The sequence below is a fragment of the Ochotona curzoniae genome, unplaced genomic scaffold, assembly GCF_017591425.1.
Source record: "Ochotona curzoniae isolate NIBS_2020 unplaced genomic scaffold, NIBS_Ocur_1.0 scaffold_4701, whole genome shotgun sequence".
NCBI classification, from domain to species: domain Eukaryota; kingdom Metazoa; phylum Chordata; class Mammalia; order Lagomorpha; family Ochotonidae; genus Ochotona; species Ochotona curzoniae.
The window spans coordinates 67,063,064-67,083,293 of NW_024467122.1; the positions used below are offsets into that span (position 1 = coordinate 67,063,064).

General features: G+C 44.2%; 1 protein-coding gene across 1 annotated transcript in view; it reads left to right on the plus strand.

The window, feature by feature from the left end:
- The window catches only part of TLN2 (talin 2), a 179,278-nt gene that overhangs the window by 72,621 nt on the left and 86,427 nt on the right, over positions 1 to 20,230 (plus strand). Inside the window, exons 26-29 of the mRNA XM_040968654.1 lie at positions 7,571 to 7,779; positions 8,862 to 8,981; positions 10,005 to 10,202; positions 11,293 to 11,432. Of these exons, the coding sequence (XP_040824588.1) occupies positions 7,571 to 7,779; positions 8,862 to 8,981; positions 10,005 to 10,202; positions 11,293 to 11,432 (667 nt within the window). The remainder of the gene's footprint in view (positions 1 to 7,570; positions 7,780 to 8,861; positions 8,982 to 10,004; positions 10,203 to 11,292; positions 11,433 to 20,230) is intronic.

Genomic DNA, 20,230 nt, shown 5'->3' on the forward strand with positions numbered 1-20,230 from the left:
CTCTAGATTTGATAAATAGTTTCATTTAACATAATATTTTAGGTTGCCAGTTACTTTCTTCCAGACCTTTGAAGACATTATTCCATTATCTCTGGCTTCTTTATTTCTGTTGAGGAGTCAGCAGTAACAGTAATGTGGTTTTATTTTTCCCCTCTGCCTCCTTTTAAATTTTCTCCAACTTTGGCTTTCACGCACTGTGCCTCGAGGAGTTCTCTTGCATATTTATCTTGCCTTGGATTATGGGACTCCTGGAAAAAGGGATTTGGTGCCTTATGTCAGTTTGCAGAAAAAGCTCTTCAGATACTGTTTCTGCCTTATTTTCTCTCCAGATTCCAGTTACTCCGGGTGTTAGACCTTAAGATGATGATTTTTGAAGCTTCATTGTTTTTCTTCTGACTAAAACGATTGATACCCAGGCACATCAACGGGGGATGCAAGGACCTTAACCAGTGTTAAACCACTATGTCAAATGCATAAGATTTTAATTGCAAATGCCATTTTTTGTTTGTTTTACAATAATGTTTCATTATACAAGGGTATTTCCAAAAGTTTATGGGAAATACAATTTAAAAAGTAATTTAGTTTTGGTACACATTATTTTGAAATTCACGCATACCAAAAATGTTCAAAATATTTGAAGACACATTATGAAAAACCTACATGGATATAAAAGTTTTTCCTTTACTGAGTTCATTTTTTAATTATATTTTTGTATGAACTTTTAAAGATGCCTGTTTTTTTCTGTGGGGAATTTCTGTGTTTTATTATCTAATTTCTTAAAGTCTAGATTTAATAACTTTAATACCAGGATCACCTGTGGGCTTGTTTTTATTGTGTGGCTCCCCCCTCCTCCTCTTACTTGGTTTTTAGCCAGTAATCTTGTATTCTGGTGTTTGGGGATGTATACACACAGACACACAAATTCTTTTGTTATTTAATGCTGGCCATTGATACTTTAAAATATGAAAACAATTTGAAGCCCTGAACTGCATTTCCTTTTGTGCTTAGTATAGCATTTGCTTCTGTCATTTGGTTAATATAAAGACAGGAAGTGTTAAGTGTTTGCCCTAGCAGTTAAGACACCAGTTAAGAACCTGAATGCTGTATCAGGGTACCTGAGTTTAATGCCCACTTCTAATTCCTCATTAGAGTTTCCTGCTAATGCAGACCTTGGGAGACAGCAGTGATGGCTGAAGGTATTGGGCTCCTGTCTCTCATATGGGACCCTTGGATTGAGTTCCTGGCTCTTTAACCCAGCTTCATGCTGACCATTACATACAGGCATTTGGGAAATGAACCAATGGATGAGAAAATATTTTGTCTGTCCATCTATCTGTCTGTCTCTCTACTTCTTAAATATTTAACTATTTTAAAAGATAGGATCAAACCACCATAGGAATGCAGGAATAAGGTTGTCTAGAATTTCCAGTTTGGAATTCCAGTAGGCCTTCTTGAACATAACCCTCTGTGTGTGCTGTGGGGCAGACCATGGTGCTACCAGAGCTGTTCTGATTCTTCGGCTCAGAACTCTGCTGTTTTTCACCTTGACCCAGGCACCGCAGGAGGCTTTGCTCAGCTTCTCCACTTCTTGGCAGCAGTTAGCAAAGTAGCATTCCCCAGGGAGGAGCAGCTGTGAGCATGATCTCACTGTCTGTGCTATCATCCTTGTCAAGGTCTTGGCCCTCCTGACATCAGTGCCTTAGTATCACTCCCATGATGTTCTGTATGATGTTCTAGTCTTGCTGGTTACTTCTCTGTGGGTGAGATTAATTTGCAATCAGTTATTCTGCTGTCATGCATGCAAAACCCTTTGATCCTCAAGATATACATTTAATACTTTGAGAATAAATTTGAACAAGAACAAAATAAGTGTCAGGCTCTTGTCATAGTGGTGAAGATGCCACTTAAGACACCCACATTTCTTGTCAATGGGCCAGTTTTCAGTCCTAGCTCTTCCACTTCCCATCTGGCTTCCTGCTTTTGTGCATCCTGGGAGGTGGCAGTGAAAGCTGCCTCCAGAGTGCGAGATTCAGGATGAGTTCTTAGCTCCCGGTTTGGCTGGCCACTCATGGGGTGGAAGAACTCTTTGACATTTTGCCTCTGTCTCTCTCATTTCTCTGCCTTTCAGATAAATTAAATCAATGAATTTTAAAAATTGTGAAAGAACACCATAAAGATATAAATGAAGGTATGAAATATCTGCAATAAGAAGAATGTACAGTTCTGCCCTAATGGGAAGGACAGGGAATTTTCCAAGCATAATTAACACCTGATCATGTTTGAGGGATTAATTAGAACTCCTTTGGCATTTTGGGAGGGTGAAAGTGAATCACAGGACCCGGCACAATAGCCTAACGGCTAAAGTCCTCACCTTGCCTGTGCCAGGATCCCAAATGGGTGCCAGTTCTAATCCCAGCAGCCCAGCTTTCTATCCAGCTTCCTGCCTGCAGTCTGGGAAAGCAGTCAAAGACAGCCCAAAGTCTCAGGTTCTAGTGCCTGAGTGGTAGACCCAGATGAGGCTCCTGGCTCCTGACTTCGGATCGGTGCAGCTCTGGCCATTGCAGCCACTTGGGGAGTGAATTAATGGAAAAAAGATCCTTCTCTTTCTCTCCTCCTCTCTGTATGTCTGACTTTGCAATAAAAATAAATCAATCTTTAAAAAAAAAGAAAATGAATCAGGATATACTAGAAATATTTGTGTCTTATAAAACATAAAGCTCATAAGGTCTACTTACAACTGCACAGGTTTTCTGCACATTCCAAAACCTTGTAAGACGTTGTATGTCGATGAAGAAATGTGTTTGGTTTATGTGTTACATCACCTGATCTGTTAATGTTGGAATGGTAGGCTGAATAGTTGGTATCTGAAACAGCCTCAGAGTAAGGCTGGTATTTCTGTCCTGCTGTGGGAGTGACTACTGGATGTTGCTGTCTCATTGGTGGGAGAGCAAAGAATCTGAGGGTGGGATTCCAAGGAGGCATGTGAAGAGACAAGGCTGAGGAGGTAGCTAGGGTCATGTCCTCAAAGCAGAATGTGTGAAAGGAATAAAGGTTTCTCACTGTAGTTTATAGTTCAGTTGCTTTGTTTGCCTGTGAATATTCGAGGACTTTAAACATTTCATGAAAATTGTGTATGAGGTAAAACATGACTAGATTTCAAAGTGGTTTTGCACTGAAATAAGCTCTAATTCCAGTTGCCCATGAAGTTTTGGAAGCTTCTATAGGAAGTGCTTGCTCCCATGTGCAGAACACACTAAAGAGGAATAAAGCTGGAGAAGAGATCGACAGACAGGTTGTGGCATAAAGCCCAACAAGACCAGTAGTGTCCTGCCGTGATGACAGAAGTGATGGGTTAATAAACAAAGACCCGATAGTGCTTGATGACTGGTTAGAAACGGGCAGGTGTAGAGATAAGGAAGTTGAGGTAAACACTGAGTGCTGCACCTTTATGAACCACTGTGATTGTAACACAGCACTCTTGGTAGGAAGGGGGGTGGTGAAGGTCAAGGATGCCGGATTCAACTTCACACCTATTCAGTTTGATGAGTTAGGAGGACACACATCTAGAGAAATCATTAACCAGCTAGATGCTTGACTGTGGAATGCAGTAGAGAAGGCTGAGTTGGAGGAACAGATTGGAAGATGATGGGTAAAATGATGATTGAAACTGTGAGAAGGATACATTTGCCTATGAGGAATAGTACAAAAAGTATATTAGATGTGCCTCTGAAAAGCCTGGCCCAGCCAGTGGAGGTGGCTGAGCAATAGAAAGCTTAGAAGAAATTGAGAATTGCAGCTCCAGGGGAGAGGAATCCATGGAAGGCCACAGAGGTCAGCTGCTGCTCAGGTAGTCAGGCAGAAGAGGATTTACAAGGCTGCAGGCATCAGGAGGCCACAGTTCCTCTCCTTGGAGGCAGTTTTGGGAAAGTTGAAGAACAGGTGGGAAGCGAGGAAAGAGAATGAATTTGGCCAGTTTCTCTCCAGGACAAAGAGTTTCTGTCCGTGCCTGGTGGAGCATTGAGAAGCTCCACCTGAGCTGTCACAGGGTTGTGGCTTAATGCACATGCATTTTTGTTTGGCCAGTGCAGTCTGCAGCAGGTGTTTCTGCTACATAAATGACCTTTTGGAGTTATTTTGGAACAGATGACTTGACTGATGGATGTCACCTCTGGTTTTTTTCCCCCTCGAACTTGGCTGTGTAGTCCATGTGTAATCCATATGAACACAGACTGAGTTTGTGAAAAGGGCTCCTCTAGTTACTATCACTCAGAGTGTCACCCCGAGACTCTGCTCCTGAACATTCCAATGGCAAGAGTATTAGAAAAGTCATCTGTGCATTTCAGAGTCTGTGGCCATTGGACCAGGAGTTTGCTTGAGACTTTCCCACTGGTGAATCTGAAATTGTGGTACTCGTGACAGTCCAGTGTGGTGGGTGTTGTTTTCTAAGATATCTGACCCTGTCGTGATGACCCGAGAATGTTGCTCTGAGTTGGGTGATCTTATTCTATCCTTCTGATGGTGTGACTTCTTTCCTCCCTTCCTTTATTTATTTATTGAAAAGTCAAATATACAAAGAGGAAGAGAGACAGAGAGAAAGATCTCCATCTGCTGATTCACTCCCCAAGTGGCCGCAATGGCCAGAGCTACGCTGATCCGAAACCAGAAGCCCATAGCCTCCTCCGAGTCTCCCACATGGGTGCAGGGACCCAAGGCCTTGGGCCATCTTCTACTGTTTTCCCAGGCCACAAGCAGGGAGCTGGATGGGAAACAGGGCAGCTGGGACATGAATTGGTGCCCATATGGTATCCTGGCTCATGCAAGGTGAGAACCTTAGACTACCTCATCAGGCCTGTGACTTCTTTTTAAACCTCATCCTTCCAGAGAGCATCCTTGATGTGCCTTGAGTCTTTACAATGAGTTCTGGACGAGAATCCCATGGGGTGGATCAGCTTGGGCTTGTGTAAAGTAGTTGTCCAGTTTCTGCCTTTTCACTGCTGAGTTCATGAAAGTGTTCTCCCTAAATGATTCCAAATGTATCTTTTCTGGTTGTGCTTGACAAGTGCTTTGTTCTAATTTCTTGTGCAGCTAAAGTAGAGTTGGAGCCAAGAATCTGTATGATAAATGGGAAAACGAGAGAAACATTCTAGGAATCTCAGCCTAGAATTTTTAAGGGTCACGGCTAGGATCTCAACTTCTCTAAAATCCTGGGGAAAGCTGAGACAGATAAAGCCAGCCAACAACAATGCCAGAGTTTAAGAGGGTCTTACCACCACATCTGCTGCTCCTCTAGAGAGCAATGACATCCTTCTGTCCCATGACAGAAGTTCAAATAAATAATGAATGATTGTTCTCCAGCTCTCACCTTCCTGTAAGCCTTATTTACCTGTGTGTTTCCTCTTTTGGGTTTCTCCTCTGCCCTAAAAAGAACTTGCTTTGCAAGTCTCTTGGGTTAGGTGTTGAGCCTAGTGTACAAGATGCACCTATATCCCACATGTGAATGTCTGGGTCATGTGAATGTCTGGGTTTGATGCCCAACTACAGCTCCTGATTCCTGCTTTTCCCTAAAGAGGCAGCAGGCAATGGCTTAAGAAACTGGGTCTCTGCTACCCACCAAGGAGACATAGATTGACTTCTTGATTCAGCCTTGATCCAGCTCTGGTCTTTTTGCACATTTGAGGAGTTGAACCAGCAGATGAAATAACCTCCTGCTCATCTCATATTTTACATACACACACATAGATTATATGAATATATATAGATTTTGTTCTACAAAATGAAAAGAGGTATCATGTGACCTGGAGGTAGAGTGGCAGCTTTGGGACCTATCTTGACTAGATTGTAAAGATGTATTCCATTGATGTAGCAACTGGTTAGTAAGTGTTCAGATCTGCCAAGTTGTCTTCTTTTGTGGACCCTAGACTTTTGTGGACCCTAATACTGTTGTATTAATGGGCTTCATCCTCAGTGAGGAGACCACTCAGGCACTTCTGCCAGAGCAGTCGTAATGAAGGGCTCAACCTTGAAGGGCTTATGCAGACCACCCCACTTGTCCTATCACAAACTGTCCTTTTGGAACTGAGTGAGATATACATTGATGCATGCCTTTTGCATGCACATCTTGTGTATTTTAACAAGAAGTGTGTCAGTTCACTGTCCCAAAGCACATCATCAAGGACATCAGACCTGGAGGTTAGGAAACCTCAGGCCTAGGAATGAATTTAAAGATCAACCGGGCATGCCTAGTAGCTAAAGTCCTTACCTTGCATGTGCCAGGATCCCATATGGGTGCCAGTTCTATGCCAGCAGCCCCACTTTCCATCCAGCTCCCTGCTTGTGGCCTGAGAAAGCAATAGAGGACAGCCCAAAGCCTTGGGACCCTGCACTTATGTGGGAGACTTGGAAGAAGCTCCTGGCTCATGGCTTTGGATCAGCGTAGCTCTGGCCATTGCAGCTACTTGGGGAGTGAATCAATGGGTGGAAGATCTTCTTTTCTGTCTCTCCTCCTCTTTGTATATTTGACTTTCCAATTTAAAAAAATAAATAAATAATAAAAAAAGATCAACAGGGCTTTCACATGAATGCTAAGTATATTTTTAAAAAGTGTTCAACGTTATTACTCATGATGAAGTATTCCTCATTGAAATACAAGTACTTGCTTACCAGAAAGTCTAAAATTAGAAATCTGATGAAAGTAAGTATTGGCTGTGATGTGGATTCATCTCCACCTACATATGTACTTTGTGATCCAGCAATTGAACTTCCCAGGTTTATGTCTAGTAGAAACTATTCTGTGTGTCCTATTCAGGAATTTCTGGGAAGCTTTGTTTGTAGTAGCTCCCACTGGGAAACACCCCAAACGTCCACTAACAGAAGGGATAAACAAATGTTGGTGGGTTTTTTTTTAATGTGACTCCTCACATGTGAGGAAAGAATGAACTATAATATAACAATATGAGTCTTATGGCATTGTGGTCTGAGAAGGAAAAACAACAGAAAATAAGAATACTTCCTCAATGGATCCAGTTCAGTAACTAGTTCTAAAGTAGAAAGTGATAGGTGCTAGATTGCTAGAATGATGAATTCTGGTGTGAAGGACCATCATCATGCTAGAATGATGAATTCTGGTGTGAAGGACGGGCACAGCCAATGGCAGATAGGAGAAGTTGCATGTGTGTGGTAAAGTGCACTGCCCTTGTGTACTTTATCATGTATAATTTATATACTCCAGCAAAGGCCATTGAAAAGAAAAGTGAACTTAACCTCCCATAAAGCACAGCCAGGTTTCTCCATGTGCATCTTTGCTCCCTTGTGCCTGGTGTTTGAGATTTAAGGTTATGGGAGCAGGGGGTGTCGATGGGAAGCTCTTTTTCAGCATAGCATTTGTTAGGTCTCTTTTGGATTGGCCCAGAAACATGGCAAGTATATTATAAAAATTAACTAGGAAAGCCCCCTCCCCCCAACAACACTGGGCTTGAAAGGACTCTGATCCTTGTTTCCCAGTGAAAGTGTGCCTTTTTGGATAGAATTTAATAGGATGTCTTTGGGCTTTTTTTTTTTTTTTAACTTTTAGGAGTGGCTGCTAGAGAGACTGCCCAGGCTCTGAAAACGCTGGCCCAAGCTGCCCGGGGAGTGGCCGCATCCACAAGTGACCCTGCAGCTGCCCATGCCATGTTGGATTCTGCTCGGGACGTGATGGAGGGCTCTGCCATGCTCATCCAGGAAGCCAAGCAGGCGCTGATTGCACCTGGAGATGCAGAGAGTCAGCAGAGGCTGGCTCAGGTGAGACTGGGCACTGGGACTCATGGTAGCAGGTGTTTTCTGGGCTCTTTCATGAGTGTGAACGTTTTGACACAGCAGGTGCTTTCAGAACCTTCTAACATGATATAATCATGTAAACTGTACACCATAGGCACTTGTATGAGCCTTGGCTGTGGTTCCCAACTTTAATGTGAGAACTGCCTAATTCACAGAAAAGAGGGGTTTTGAACTCTGACTCGAAAATTTAGGAGTCTAAATATAATGTGTTTGTTTTGGACCTCTTACTAGCCTGAGAGGCAAGGTCCATATGCTAAGTCTGCCCATTCATACACTTCTAACTCTGACTCTGCAAAGGATTCCTTCACTACGTGATCAAACCTTTGTTTAGGGACCAAGCAGGCAAAATGATAGAGATGAGACAAGAAAAGAGATGGCTTGGTTGAGACACAGTGACACAGCTTCCTCTGAAGATTTTGCTTGCCCCATAACTGAGGATATCCAGGAAGGAGAATAAGGAGCTGCTTGAACATCTTCCATGGCAGCCTGCTGGCAACCCCAAACCTGTCTGTCAAAGCTCAGAGCAGCCTTCCCTTGGGCAGAGCGAGAATTGGGGATGATGGCCCCAGGTAGTCACTGAGCAAGCAGGTATCACCCGTAAGCCTGGCTAATTGTGGCCCAAAGAACTCCAGACCTACCTCCACAACCACATCAGAGAGCCCAGGAGGTTGCCATTTCTTTTGTTATCAGTACCTTTGGTTTCAAACCTGACGTGTGCTTGCTTCAACAGAACATATGCTAAAATTGAAACGAACCTGACATTGTGCTTCACAGATCTGTGCATACATCACAGACTCTGGCTTTTGGGAGCAGGTCAGCCCCTTTGCTACAATGTGAGCCCCAACAAGAAAATGAGAACTCACTGGAGCAAAAGGTCTTGGGCTGCGTGGTTTACTCCAGGAAACCACATGACCTAGACACAGGGACCATCTTTCTTACCTGTCTTCACTCTGCATGTTGTCCATATTCCTTCCCATCCAATGTACAGTGTGACTTGTACCAAAAACTGCTTCCTCATGGCATTTTCCCCACCCCTATGCACACAGGTGGCCAAAGCTGTCTCCCACTCCTTGAACAACTGTGTGAATTGTCTCCCTGGGCAGAAGGATGTGGACGTGGCCTTGAAGAGCATTGGAGAATCCAGCAAGAAATTGCTTGTGGATTCGGTGAGAGACTCACAGATGAAGAAAGGACCCTTGGAGTATTGGGCTTACCTTGGGTGTGGGCAGAGTGTTCTCTCCTCCACGGGATGTCCAGACAACTAAGCATTGCTTGAGGAGTCCTGTGTTTCCTACCAGTTTGCTATTTCCTTGTTTTGCCCTGTGATCATTAGCAGAATTTTTAGGTGGAGCTTTATTTAAAAAAAATTTAGTTAGCTTCAATATAATTCATAGATATAGTTTTTATAATCATGCGCTGGAGCCTGTTGTGTTTGCTCCTGGTCATCCCAGCGAGACTAAAGCGAGAGGGTTGTGATGGACCTTGTATTAAGTCAAGTCAGACAGGTGCAGGCTGCCTGAGCCAGCCTCAGGAATTTCTCCCTGAGGTCTGCTGCCTGCCTTACTTGGTGAATTGGTCTGAGGAGGCCTCACATTTGTTCATTGTTGTTTCCTATCAGCGTGGATATTTGGGTGATCCTTTGTGGGTAATTAAGGTGCTTAGCTGGAATCTGGAACTTTTCATAGGAAGCTATAATTCAGCTAGCAACATGTATATTCTCTAAACAAAAATTATTAGCGGAGACCACTTAGAAGACAACATTGGGGCTATTAGTTCGGAAAAACTTGAGATTTTATAACATCTGCTTCTGAGTTCTGGAAAGTGAAAACATGGAGTCTCTTTCTTGAGACAAAATAGTGTAGTGAGGTGCAGAGAATGTATCCTGGAGGGGGTTGCCTGGGTGTGTGCCCTGTCTTCCTCATGGAAGGCTATAACGTCCTTGATTGTGTTTAGATCCATGGTATCCAGCATTGGGTTAGTACATTGCTCAGTACATTCGAATGAATGGATGCATGTATGTTGTGATGTATGTGAAAATTGACATGGGCTCTGATGACCCTGAGCCATGTAGTCTTGATGATTCAGTAAAGGCAACCCAGAGAGAACGTGTGGGCACTCCACAATGCTTTCCCTTGTCTTTGCTGAGCTGAGTCAAGCTTCTCATGGGATGTGCCATCTGTTTGCTGCAGCTACCTCCCAGCACAAAGCCTTTCCAGGAAGCTCAAAGTGAACTGAACCAGGCAGCAGCTGACCTGAACCAGTCTGCGGGGGAAGTGGTCCATGCCACCCGGGGCCAGAGCGGAGAGCTGGCTGCAGCCTCTGGGAAGTTCAGTGATGATTTTGATGAATTCCTCGACGCTGGCATTGAGATGGCTGGCCAAGCCCAGGTGCGTGTGATAGGGGCTGCACTGGTGTGAAGCTCGCTGGCCCAGTGCAGATGAAGGTAGCTACCTGAAGTTGATCATGAAGTTGATCATGACCTTGGCCTACTGCAATGACCTTTATAACCCCTGATGCTAATTGGCTGAACAAGCAGGTAATTCTTTCGTGATGGGACCAGGGAACCTGTCAACAGGCCAAAGTTGTATTCCTGGTGCTGCTTATGGATCTCCATGACCTCATAGGAATGGCATTCCCAAAGATGCTATCAGCTTCAGGGTGCAAAATTCACCCTGGTAAGAGGGATGACTTTTCCCATGATCTTCTTTTTATCTAGGCTCTTTGGGGAGCTGGGAGAGGAGGAGAATGCTGAGCAGAGACTGTGGTCAGGAACATTATAGTTTTTTTTAAAAAGTGTCTGTGGGAGGTCTTGCTGGCCTATTTGCATGCACTGCATCGGACTCTGAGCATGAAGTGATGTCAGACCGACTCCTTCCTCCAAACAGAGAGCAGCTTGTTTACAGCAGGGCAGCCTGACCACTCTGCTGTCCACTTGGATCACTGCTTTAGCCTAAGCTCCCAGGAGCTCCTGAACAGAGACGATGGGGTATGGATTGTTCTGTTAGGGACCGAGGTGGTGACTCTAACAGCCAGCGAGATGAGACGCATGGCCTCTCCCAAGTCAGGAACTTCTGGGATGCAGGCAGCTTTGAATAGCGGAGCAGTGCTGGCCATCTGTGCCAGGCCGGGATGTCCAGGCCCTGTGACAACTGCAGCATTGTTGAACAAGATGGTGCTCTGTGCCTTGGTATAGTCCCTTACTATCATCCCCTCCCCCTGCAGCCCCGCCCTCACTGCCTCCGCTTGTGAGAAAGCACAGCTGTTGGCCAATCCACTAGGACATGGATTTCTTTCCTGGTTGTGCACATCTTGGTCTGAGCATCCTTTCTGGGTGGAGCTGACCCTGATCGGTGTGACGCTTGCTCAATATCTATGCAGATAACTTGCCTTTGTCTCAAGGTGCTGCTCTGAGCTCTCAGTGTTTCCTAGGAGAAGTGGGCTTCTCCTTAATGACTCTGTCTCCTTTTGACCTTGCAGACAAAAGAAGACCAGATCCAGGTGATAGGGAACCTCAAGAACATCTCCATGGCATCCAGCAAACTCTTGTTAGCAGCCAAGTCTCTCTCTGTAGATCCCGGAGCTCCCAATGCAAAAAATCTGCTGGCTGCAGCTGCAAGGTAAGAGAAATGGTGAGACCATGCTTCCATGTGTTTCAGGAATGTTGTTGCCATCTGCAGGCTGTGCTCAGCATCTGTCCCTTTAACTGAGAAAGGCATTGGTATACTGTCCTTAAGTTGCTGGCAATGGCAGCCAGTCATGGAAACTGCAGTGTTTTGCAAAACTGGCTTGTGTCCACTTTCCTTCCATCTTAGTCTTCTCATTCAGCCTTTCAATAGGGACATACAGATTTTAAGTTACCATGGACTTGTAATATGTTTTTCACCTCATGGAAATTACATTTGCTTATTTACAAAGAAATCTAAAAACTAGTTAAAGGCATAACAAACAGTTCTCAGAGATTCAACAGATATTTATTAAACATGCCTTATGTGCTTGGCATTCATGCTGAATTGAGTTTAGGGTCAACTTTTGGCTCGATAGTGACGATTCCTAAGTCCCACTTCAGAGTTCCTGGGTTCAATTTCTGACCCCAGCTCCCTGGGATTGCAGACCCTGGCAGGCAGCAGGAATGGCTCCTTTAATTAAATTCCCGCCATCCACCTGGGAGACTTTGATTGCATTTCCAGCTCTTCTGCAGCCCCCATCATCATGAACATTGGATAGTGAACCATGGGATAGGAGCTAACGTGCTCTGTGTGTGTGTCTGCATCTCAAATCAATGCTTTTTTTTAAAAAAAACTAAACACAGTTCATCTATCACATGTGCTTGCACCCCAGTTCAGGATGAATGGAGTCACAATGGGAATAAATTATTTTCAGAGCTGTGTTACAACATGATTCTTGGTTTAGGGTGATGTCATTGCCCTCCTTTCCTGTTGCTTTCGCCCAGAAAGAGAATGACACAACATAATTGCCACTTCTTGGACTCAGTGACTGGTGATTGAATACCAGTGTTTACAGCAGCTGCGGAGATGGCCCTGAAAGGGTTTCTATTAGCAACCCCACATTCATTTTCTGAACCCCAGAGGGGAGTGCGTTTTATGATTTCAGTCTGTACAGATGTGTTCTTAGCCTGATTTGATATCAGGTTATATATATAGAAAGGAAGCTGACAGCAGTGAGATAGAGGTATAGAGGCGTCTTTAAAATGTGCAGAAGGGTGATTCTGAAAAAGGCTTTATTATGTGGCATAAGGAGAGTTTTATTTCTTCATATCTTGATGGGGGCTCAGCCTCTGAATTTGGGGTTTTGGGGGGGAATAGTCCTAAATGGACTGGTTTCAATCCTTGAAATTGAAATCCCTGGTTTCAATCCTTCACAGAGTCACATTGGTCAGGTGGCTCTCCCTATCTGTACTTGGCCATTTGCAAAGTGCAAGTATGAACTACAACATACTGACATACCATCTCTTGGGATTGCTAGCTAAAACCTACCTCTCAGCTTCTCTTAGTTCGTAGTGTTATTTTTGGTCGGAGACTAGACAAAGCAGCTCCTTTGCAAGCCTGTGTGTTTCTTCATTTTATTCCCTGGCAATATATTTTAGCTGCAAACAATCACTACAGCCACTGGAGAATTGGATAATTATCTTCTCATCTCCCCACCTCATCTCCTACTTGGTGATATTTTTTCCCCTGTAAAGTCATTTTCTCCTTTGATAATGGAGGGCATGGCAAAGGGTGGGGAAGACTGAGATTGCCATGATGGGGAGGGGTTGTTCAGTAGCTGATTCTGATTTAAGAAAACAAACAAAACAAAACAAACAAACAAACAAAAAACTCCTCTTGACAGCTGCTTTTTCCTACAGAGTCTTTGGCAAAGGCAATTGACATTTCTAGGTATCTGAACTCACATGCTGTTCATTTTCATTTTCTTCCCTCATTTCCAAATGACGCCTTTCGTCCTGGAATGTGTTCACTCTTTTAAACTCTGGGAAGCAGAAGAGAGTATCTGCTGGCCTTTTGAACACCAGACACAGAAGGAAGCCCTCCGGGAGACATGTGGGTACCTGCCAGCCCCCTGGTGGTAGCATTGAGGAAAACATCTGGAGACCAAGTCAGAAAGCTCTGTGTGTTTCTTCCCCAGGCTTGCAGCAGCTGACAGTTCCCACCTTTGTGGTTTTATAGCCAAGGAAGCACTTAGAAGTCACCACATGAAAACAGTTATTTCAGGATGGAACTCTGCAAGGCTGGTGGCACATTTTCCTTGGTTTCTTGGCACATGTTGCAAGACTTGGAGGGCATTTTTTTCCCAGTAGAAACTCCAGCCAGGTCAGGGGAGTCAGGTGGGCTCCTTGTGGGAGGCAGCACTGTGCCAGGCTGGGGTGTGTTTATGTCTTCATTATTTTTTGCAAACCTCATATGAGTGAGGCACAGCACCAGCTGTTGGTCACACATGGTGCCTATGTCAGGAATCCGGTGCTGATGGACACAGGGCAAGGCCCAGCACATCACACTCTGCCATCCTTTCTTTGGTCCTGACCTTGTGTTAAATGCACTGTGGAGTGAGTCACAGTTGTCTGATATCTTGGCCTCAATCTTCAGTTCCCTGCTCTCTATGTTCTTGAAACAGCCAAGCCCCCCTGTGTCCTTCATAAGTACACCTCCTCCCACCCTCCACTACACTCCCCAAAGCCTCAGGAATGCCACTGCCGGAGTCACCTGGACCCTGTCTCGCCCCTGTGTCCACAGACTTGAAACACTTTATGCTTGTGGTCTCTGGTCCTTGGTACTCTGTGAGAAAAAGGACAACATACCTTCTCCTCTGCTCTGAATTCTACCTTGGAGCCCAGGTACATATAGGAATCTCAGGCCCTCAGTTTTTAATGCTTAGCATGGAGGAAGTAATTTTCTGTTACATGTCCATCTTGTCATTCTCTTGGATGGACTCTGACCAGCTTGGGGGTACTAGAGACCCTTTGTCATCCAGTCATCCGACTTTTCCTCAACTAAGGGCTGGACTGGTGCTTCCTGAGGCTAGGCAAGGAGTTGTGACTTGACCTTGCAGCTGAAGAACAAGGGAAAGACCCATCTCAAAGCATCTTCCAGAAAGATGCCAAAACTGGGACATCTTTATGTCCACAGCTGCCACCATTGCTCCTGGCCCAGGCCAGTTTTCAGCCACTTTGCAGCCTTTCTCAGGGGAGTTCCTGAGGATTTACAAGCAACAGCTGACTCCCTAGGCACCCTTAGGCTTTTTGTGTTTTGCTTTTAATTTTTGCACATTTGAGAGGCAGAGAGACAACACATTCTCTTCTGTTTGCTTGCTAGCTCCCCACATGCCTGCAGTTGCTGGAGGACAGAAGTCGAGAGCCAAGTCTGGGATGTGGGAATGAACAGAACAATAATTTGAGCCTCCCAGGATGCACATTAGTAGGAACCTGGATTGGGAGCAGAGCCAGGGATCCAACTCCATACTGTGATTATGGAATGCTGGGAGCTTAACCTTAACTATAGATCAAGCACCCACCCTGTGCTTGGGTCTGCAGGACATGTCTACTGAATTTAGAAAGGAAGACCCCAAGAGCAACAGGAGGAGTGCCTCTACTCTAGCAAGGAGAGAATCGTAAGCAGGGCCTCTGCTTGCCATGGCTGTTTCATCTAGAATGTTCTCTTGCTAATTAGAGTCAACCCCAGCCCCGACCTTTCCAGTTATTCCAATTCACAACTGACACTCCCCTCTGTGCAGAACCCATTCCTCTTAGTGGGGATGAATTTTCTTTCATGCTGTGTATTTATTCTTTCTGTGATCCATTTTGTCCTATGTCCTGCCCTGATCATTGTATTCTTTGGTTCAATACCTGTGTGTTTTGTTGTCTTGCCTTTCCAGCAGGATCACCGGCATCTTGCTGTCCTGGGCTCATTTAAACTGTTGTACTTTTTAATCCCCTTGCTTCGTGCATAGCAGCACCTTAGGAAGGTTCAGGGTGATGTTGATTGGCTTTTTCTTCTCTTCCTAAGCATCTCTGCGTTTGAGGAAGGAAGCTACCTGGTGCTGCTATGTGTCCTGTAAGCTCCGTGTCCTGTGATCTGGACTTCAGAGGTCATTGGGCACAGAGAAGGCCTTGAGTTTTAGTTTTGAGAGTTATTTATTTTTACTGGAAAGGAAGATATACAGAGAGGAGAAGAGACAGAGAAGAAGATCTGTCCGATGATTCACCCCCCAAGTGACCGCAACGGCCAGTGCAATGCCGATCCAGAGCCGGGAACCAGGAACCTCTTCTGGGTCTCCCACACAGGTGCAGGGTCTCAAGCTTTTGGGCCATCTCAACTGCTTTCCCAGGCCACAAGTGGGGAGCTGGATGGGAAGTGGAGCTGCCAGGTTTAGAACCAGCGCCCATATGGGATCCTGGAGTGTGCAAGACAAGGACTTTTAGCCACTAGGCCACGCTGCTGGGCCCCATAATGGAGATAATTTAAACACTATAAAATTATATAAAATAATTTGTAAATAAACTTGTAAAGCTCTGCGCGATGGAAACATTAAAAGGAGAAGTTGAGGCCTATTTGGATTCACAATGAGCAGAACTATTTTCAATTTGTATTTTTAATGATACTATAAGTCCACTGATAACTTTTGAGTAGATTCGTTAAAACCTTAAAATTGTTTTCTTTAAGAACAACATGAAGTCATTGTCAGTCTTTTCGTATGTGCCACTGTTGCTTTCTCTGCATATCTGTAAGTTTGTTTTTAGTGGTGAGCTCATGATGTCGGTACCGTTTTATAAATATTCATACTGAGTCAGGTATCACGAATATTCTGTGATTGAATGGGCTTGAGACCTCTTCCACAGGCTGTCATTTATTGTTGCCCATTTTGGTTGCTGTTCCAGGAGCTACTGCCATTTGAAACAAAATATGCTTTTTTCATTGTCAAGTTCATGTGACCTTGTTGATTGTGTGGCTGTGTTAATACAGCCTCTGTGCTGAGTTAAAGGGGTCTGTGATGTCTCTGCAGTGCTTCATGGTCGCAGCAATATTACCAGGTGGTTCATTCCAACACATAACACTATGCGGTCACTCCCAGGGGTTACCCAACCACAAACCCTTACTTACTCTGTCATATTTGTGTTCCAGACCATTATTTGAAAAATTACTACATCTCCAAAAAGTTTAACAAGCAAGCAGGAAGCTTTCCCACTTAGCTATGTCCTCTGGATTCACCATTTGTAAACACTTGGGTCTGTAACAGAGAAACTAGGTTTTTGAAAAAACACAGGTGGCATTGGTATTGTTGCACAATGGGTTAAGCCATGGTCTGTGATGCCAGTATCCCACCTGAGTACCATTTGCTGTTCCAGCTGCTGTACCTCCCAACTAATTCTCTGCTAAGGTGCCTGGGAAAAGCAGGAGCTGGCCAAAGTGCAGGTACCTGCCACCTACATGGGAGACCTGAATGGAGTTCCAGACTCCTGGGTTTGACATGGCTCAGCCCCAGCCATTACAGCCATTTAGGGAGTGACCTAGCAGATAGAAGATTTCAATCAATCTTTCTCTCTGTATGTCTGTCTTTCCTATTGTCTCTGTAACCTGCCTTTCAAATAAGTATTTTTTTTTTTAAGAAACACAGATAAAATACAATGGAAAAACTCACTTGAGTGGGAAGCTTCTCTGTTGGGTGGAAATACTCTCAAACAACTCTGCCATCAGCACAGCAGAAAGTATTCTGCACTCATTATTGTCTTGAGGGAAACCAGCCAGTCCGCTCTGAAAGTAGGTCTTGAAGGCTACCTTGTAGGACATGTGATGGGCTCTCCGAGGACACTCCAGGTGCATACAACATGGGCTACACCATCCAGAATCCAAGAGCCAAACACCAGGTGTCTCCATCCTTCTTGGCAGAGGCTGCACCTTCATTGGAGCACTTTTCCCCCAATAAATGAATCACTAGACTTAGGCTTTGAATGATGGTGTGGGAATTCCTCCTGAATTCAAGAATGTTTTTCTTCTTCCCATCATCCCAGCTTGATTTAAAATCGCAAGCAGCCTTTCATCAAATAATTAAGCGGATTGCTTTTGTCCATTCACATTTGTCCCATCTAATTTGATATTCTGTGGGAAGCTGCAAAGCCAATTTCACTAATAAAATGAGGCATCTTTTTTTATTATACAGTGTTATGTTAGCAATTAACAACAACAATGAGCCCTACTGGGTTTTGTTTGTTTAAAGCTGCCTTGTGGTCACAGCGGTTAGAAACTGAAGGGAGTTGCAGGCACAGCCAGAAGCATGCACAAGTTTGACTCTACGAAAACAAACACAAACAAACAAGGGGGAAAAGAGGTAGAAGTCTGGCTCTGAAGTTAGAGATATAGTCTTGTGTCGGCTTCTGATTTATCACCTCTCCATAGGGAGTTGTTGCACATCTCTTAAATTTTTTTCATTTATGAAACACAAAATACTTAGTTTTGTGATTCGGTATAAAGGTGCAACAGTGAAAACAAGTGTGTTATTGGTGAAAGGTTAGACACACAGGTTAATGGAATGCAAAGAGCTCAGAAGTGGACCCTGGTAGACTGGAACTGGTATGGCCACTTCACAGTCAGCAGTTTTGCCAGAACAATTCACAGGAGAGAGTCTTTGCAACTATAGTGTTGGAACACTTGGGCTTCCATATACCAAAAGGAAAAAAAAAAGTGTTTTTCATATCCTGTGGAAAGCTAAACCAAAATGGAACACAACTTTCTACATTATCCACATTGGAGCTTCAGATAGGGCAAACAAAGCACAATCAGTAGTGGGTGGAATCTTTGTCCATAGAGGAGAAATTCTAGGATGCCTCCTACATCCTTAAAACAACAGAGTGACATGTAAAATCCTGTGGGAGTCTCCAGTTTATTTTCCTAATGACAACAAAGGAAGCAGCTGTTTGAATTGAGGTAGGAAGGGTAAAGACATTGTGGTACAGTGGTTAAGACTGTGTGCAAGCCCCTCTGTGGAATTGCCTAGGATCAAGTAACCCCTCTGCTTCTAACGCAGCTTCCTGCTGCTGATGTACATCCTGAGTGGTAGAGGATGTGATTGAAGGATCCAGGTCACTGCTGCTCCCAGGGGAGACACAGAATAATTGCCTGCAGGCTCTGACTTCATCCTGAACTGGACCCACTGTTGCATGTGGGAAGAGAACCAGCAAATGGAGTCTCTTTCACTCTCTGTATATATTGCTCTACCTTTCAAATAAATAAAACTAGGCAAGATTTTGAAAAATAATTAATACATTTACATAAGCTTCAAGCAACAAAATATTCATATAAAATTCACTGGATACAGTTTTAAAAATTATAATCACAATTAATATATGAATATTTTTCAATAAAATGCTTGTGAAAGATGGAGGTTTAAAGATAAGTATATTTTGCTGCAAAAATATGAAATATCTATGTAATTTTTTTGTAAAATGCCTTTTTAAATTTCATAGCCTTCTTTATTATTATCATTTTATGATACAGTTCCATAGGCTCTGGGATTTCCCACATCCCCTCCAATTCCCTCCTCCCCCCCAAAGTTCCCCTATATTATTACTATACTATAGTTCTTTATAAACAGTCATATGTCCATCATTAAGGGCATGGACAATGGCAGAGTCCAGCTTCCTATTGTCAAATTTCACTGAGAGTCCATTTCTGGTCTGGAAGTAGAGATGCATACTGCATTGTATTCTCACATCTGGATATGACAAATTTCCATTACACAGTTACTATACATCCCTTTAAATGAAAAATCACAATATAAAATCAGCAACAGAAAGAAAAATAGAAATTTACAATGCCATGAAGTTAAATAACATGCTACTAGATATGAGAGTCTTCATTACAATTACTATACATCCCCTTAAATAAAAGCCACAAAACAAAAGCAGGAAGAAAAAAGAAATTAACAATGCCATTGAGAACACCCTTCTTGGGTCCAGCACCATGGCCTAGAGGGTGAAGTCCTCGCCTTGAACTCACCGGGATCCCATATGGGTGCCGGTTCTTTTTTTTTTTTTTTTTAAGATTTATTTATTTATTTTTATTGGAAAGGCAGATATACAGAGAGGAGAGACAGAGAGGAAGATCTTCCGTCCAGTGATTCACTCCCCAAGTGAGCGCAATGGGCCTATGCTATGCTGATCCAAAGCCAGGAGCCTCTTCCAGGTCTCCCACGCAGGTGCAGGGTCCCAAAGCCTTGGGCCATCCTCGACTGCCTTCCCGGGCCACAGGCAGGGAGCTGGAAGGGAAGAGGGGCTGCCGGGATAGAACTGTCGCCCATATGGGATCCCAGGTGTGCAAGGCGAGGACCTTAACCACTTGCGCCACCGCGCCAGGCCCAGGGTGCCGGTTCTAATCCCGGAAGCTCCACTCTCCATCCAGCTCCCTGCTTGTGGCCTGGGAAAGCAGTTGAGGACGGCCCAATGCTTTGGGATCCTGCACCTGTGTGAGAAACCTGGAGGAAGTTTCTGGCTTCCGGGTTCAGATTGGCACAGCACTGGCCATTGCGGTCACTTGGGAAGTGAATCATTGGATGAAAGATATTTCTTTCTAGCTCTCCTCCTCTCTGTATATCTGACTTTGTAATTAAAAAAAAATTTTTTTTAAATCCAACACCCTTCTTTGAAGGCTCCTCTGTATATGGTGTTTAAAATTTTTAGCTCAATTGACTAAAATCCTCACCTTGCAAGTGCTGGCATCCCTTAGGGGCTCCAGTTCATGTCCTGGCTGCTCCACTTCACATCCAGCTTCCTGCTTGTGGCCTGGGAAAGCAGTTGAGGATGGCCCAAAGCCTTGGGACACTGCACCCGCGTGGGAGACCCAGAAGACGATCTTGGCGCCTGGCTTTGAATGGGCTCAGCTCTGGCCATTGTGGCCACTTGGAGGAGTAA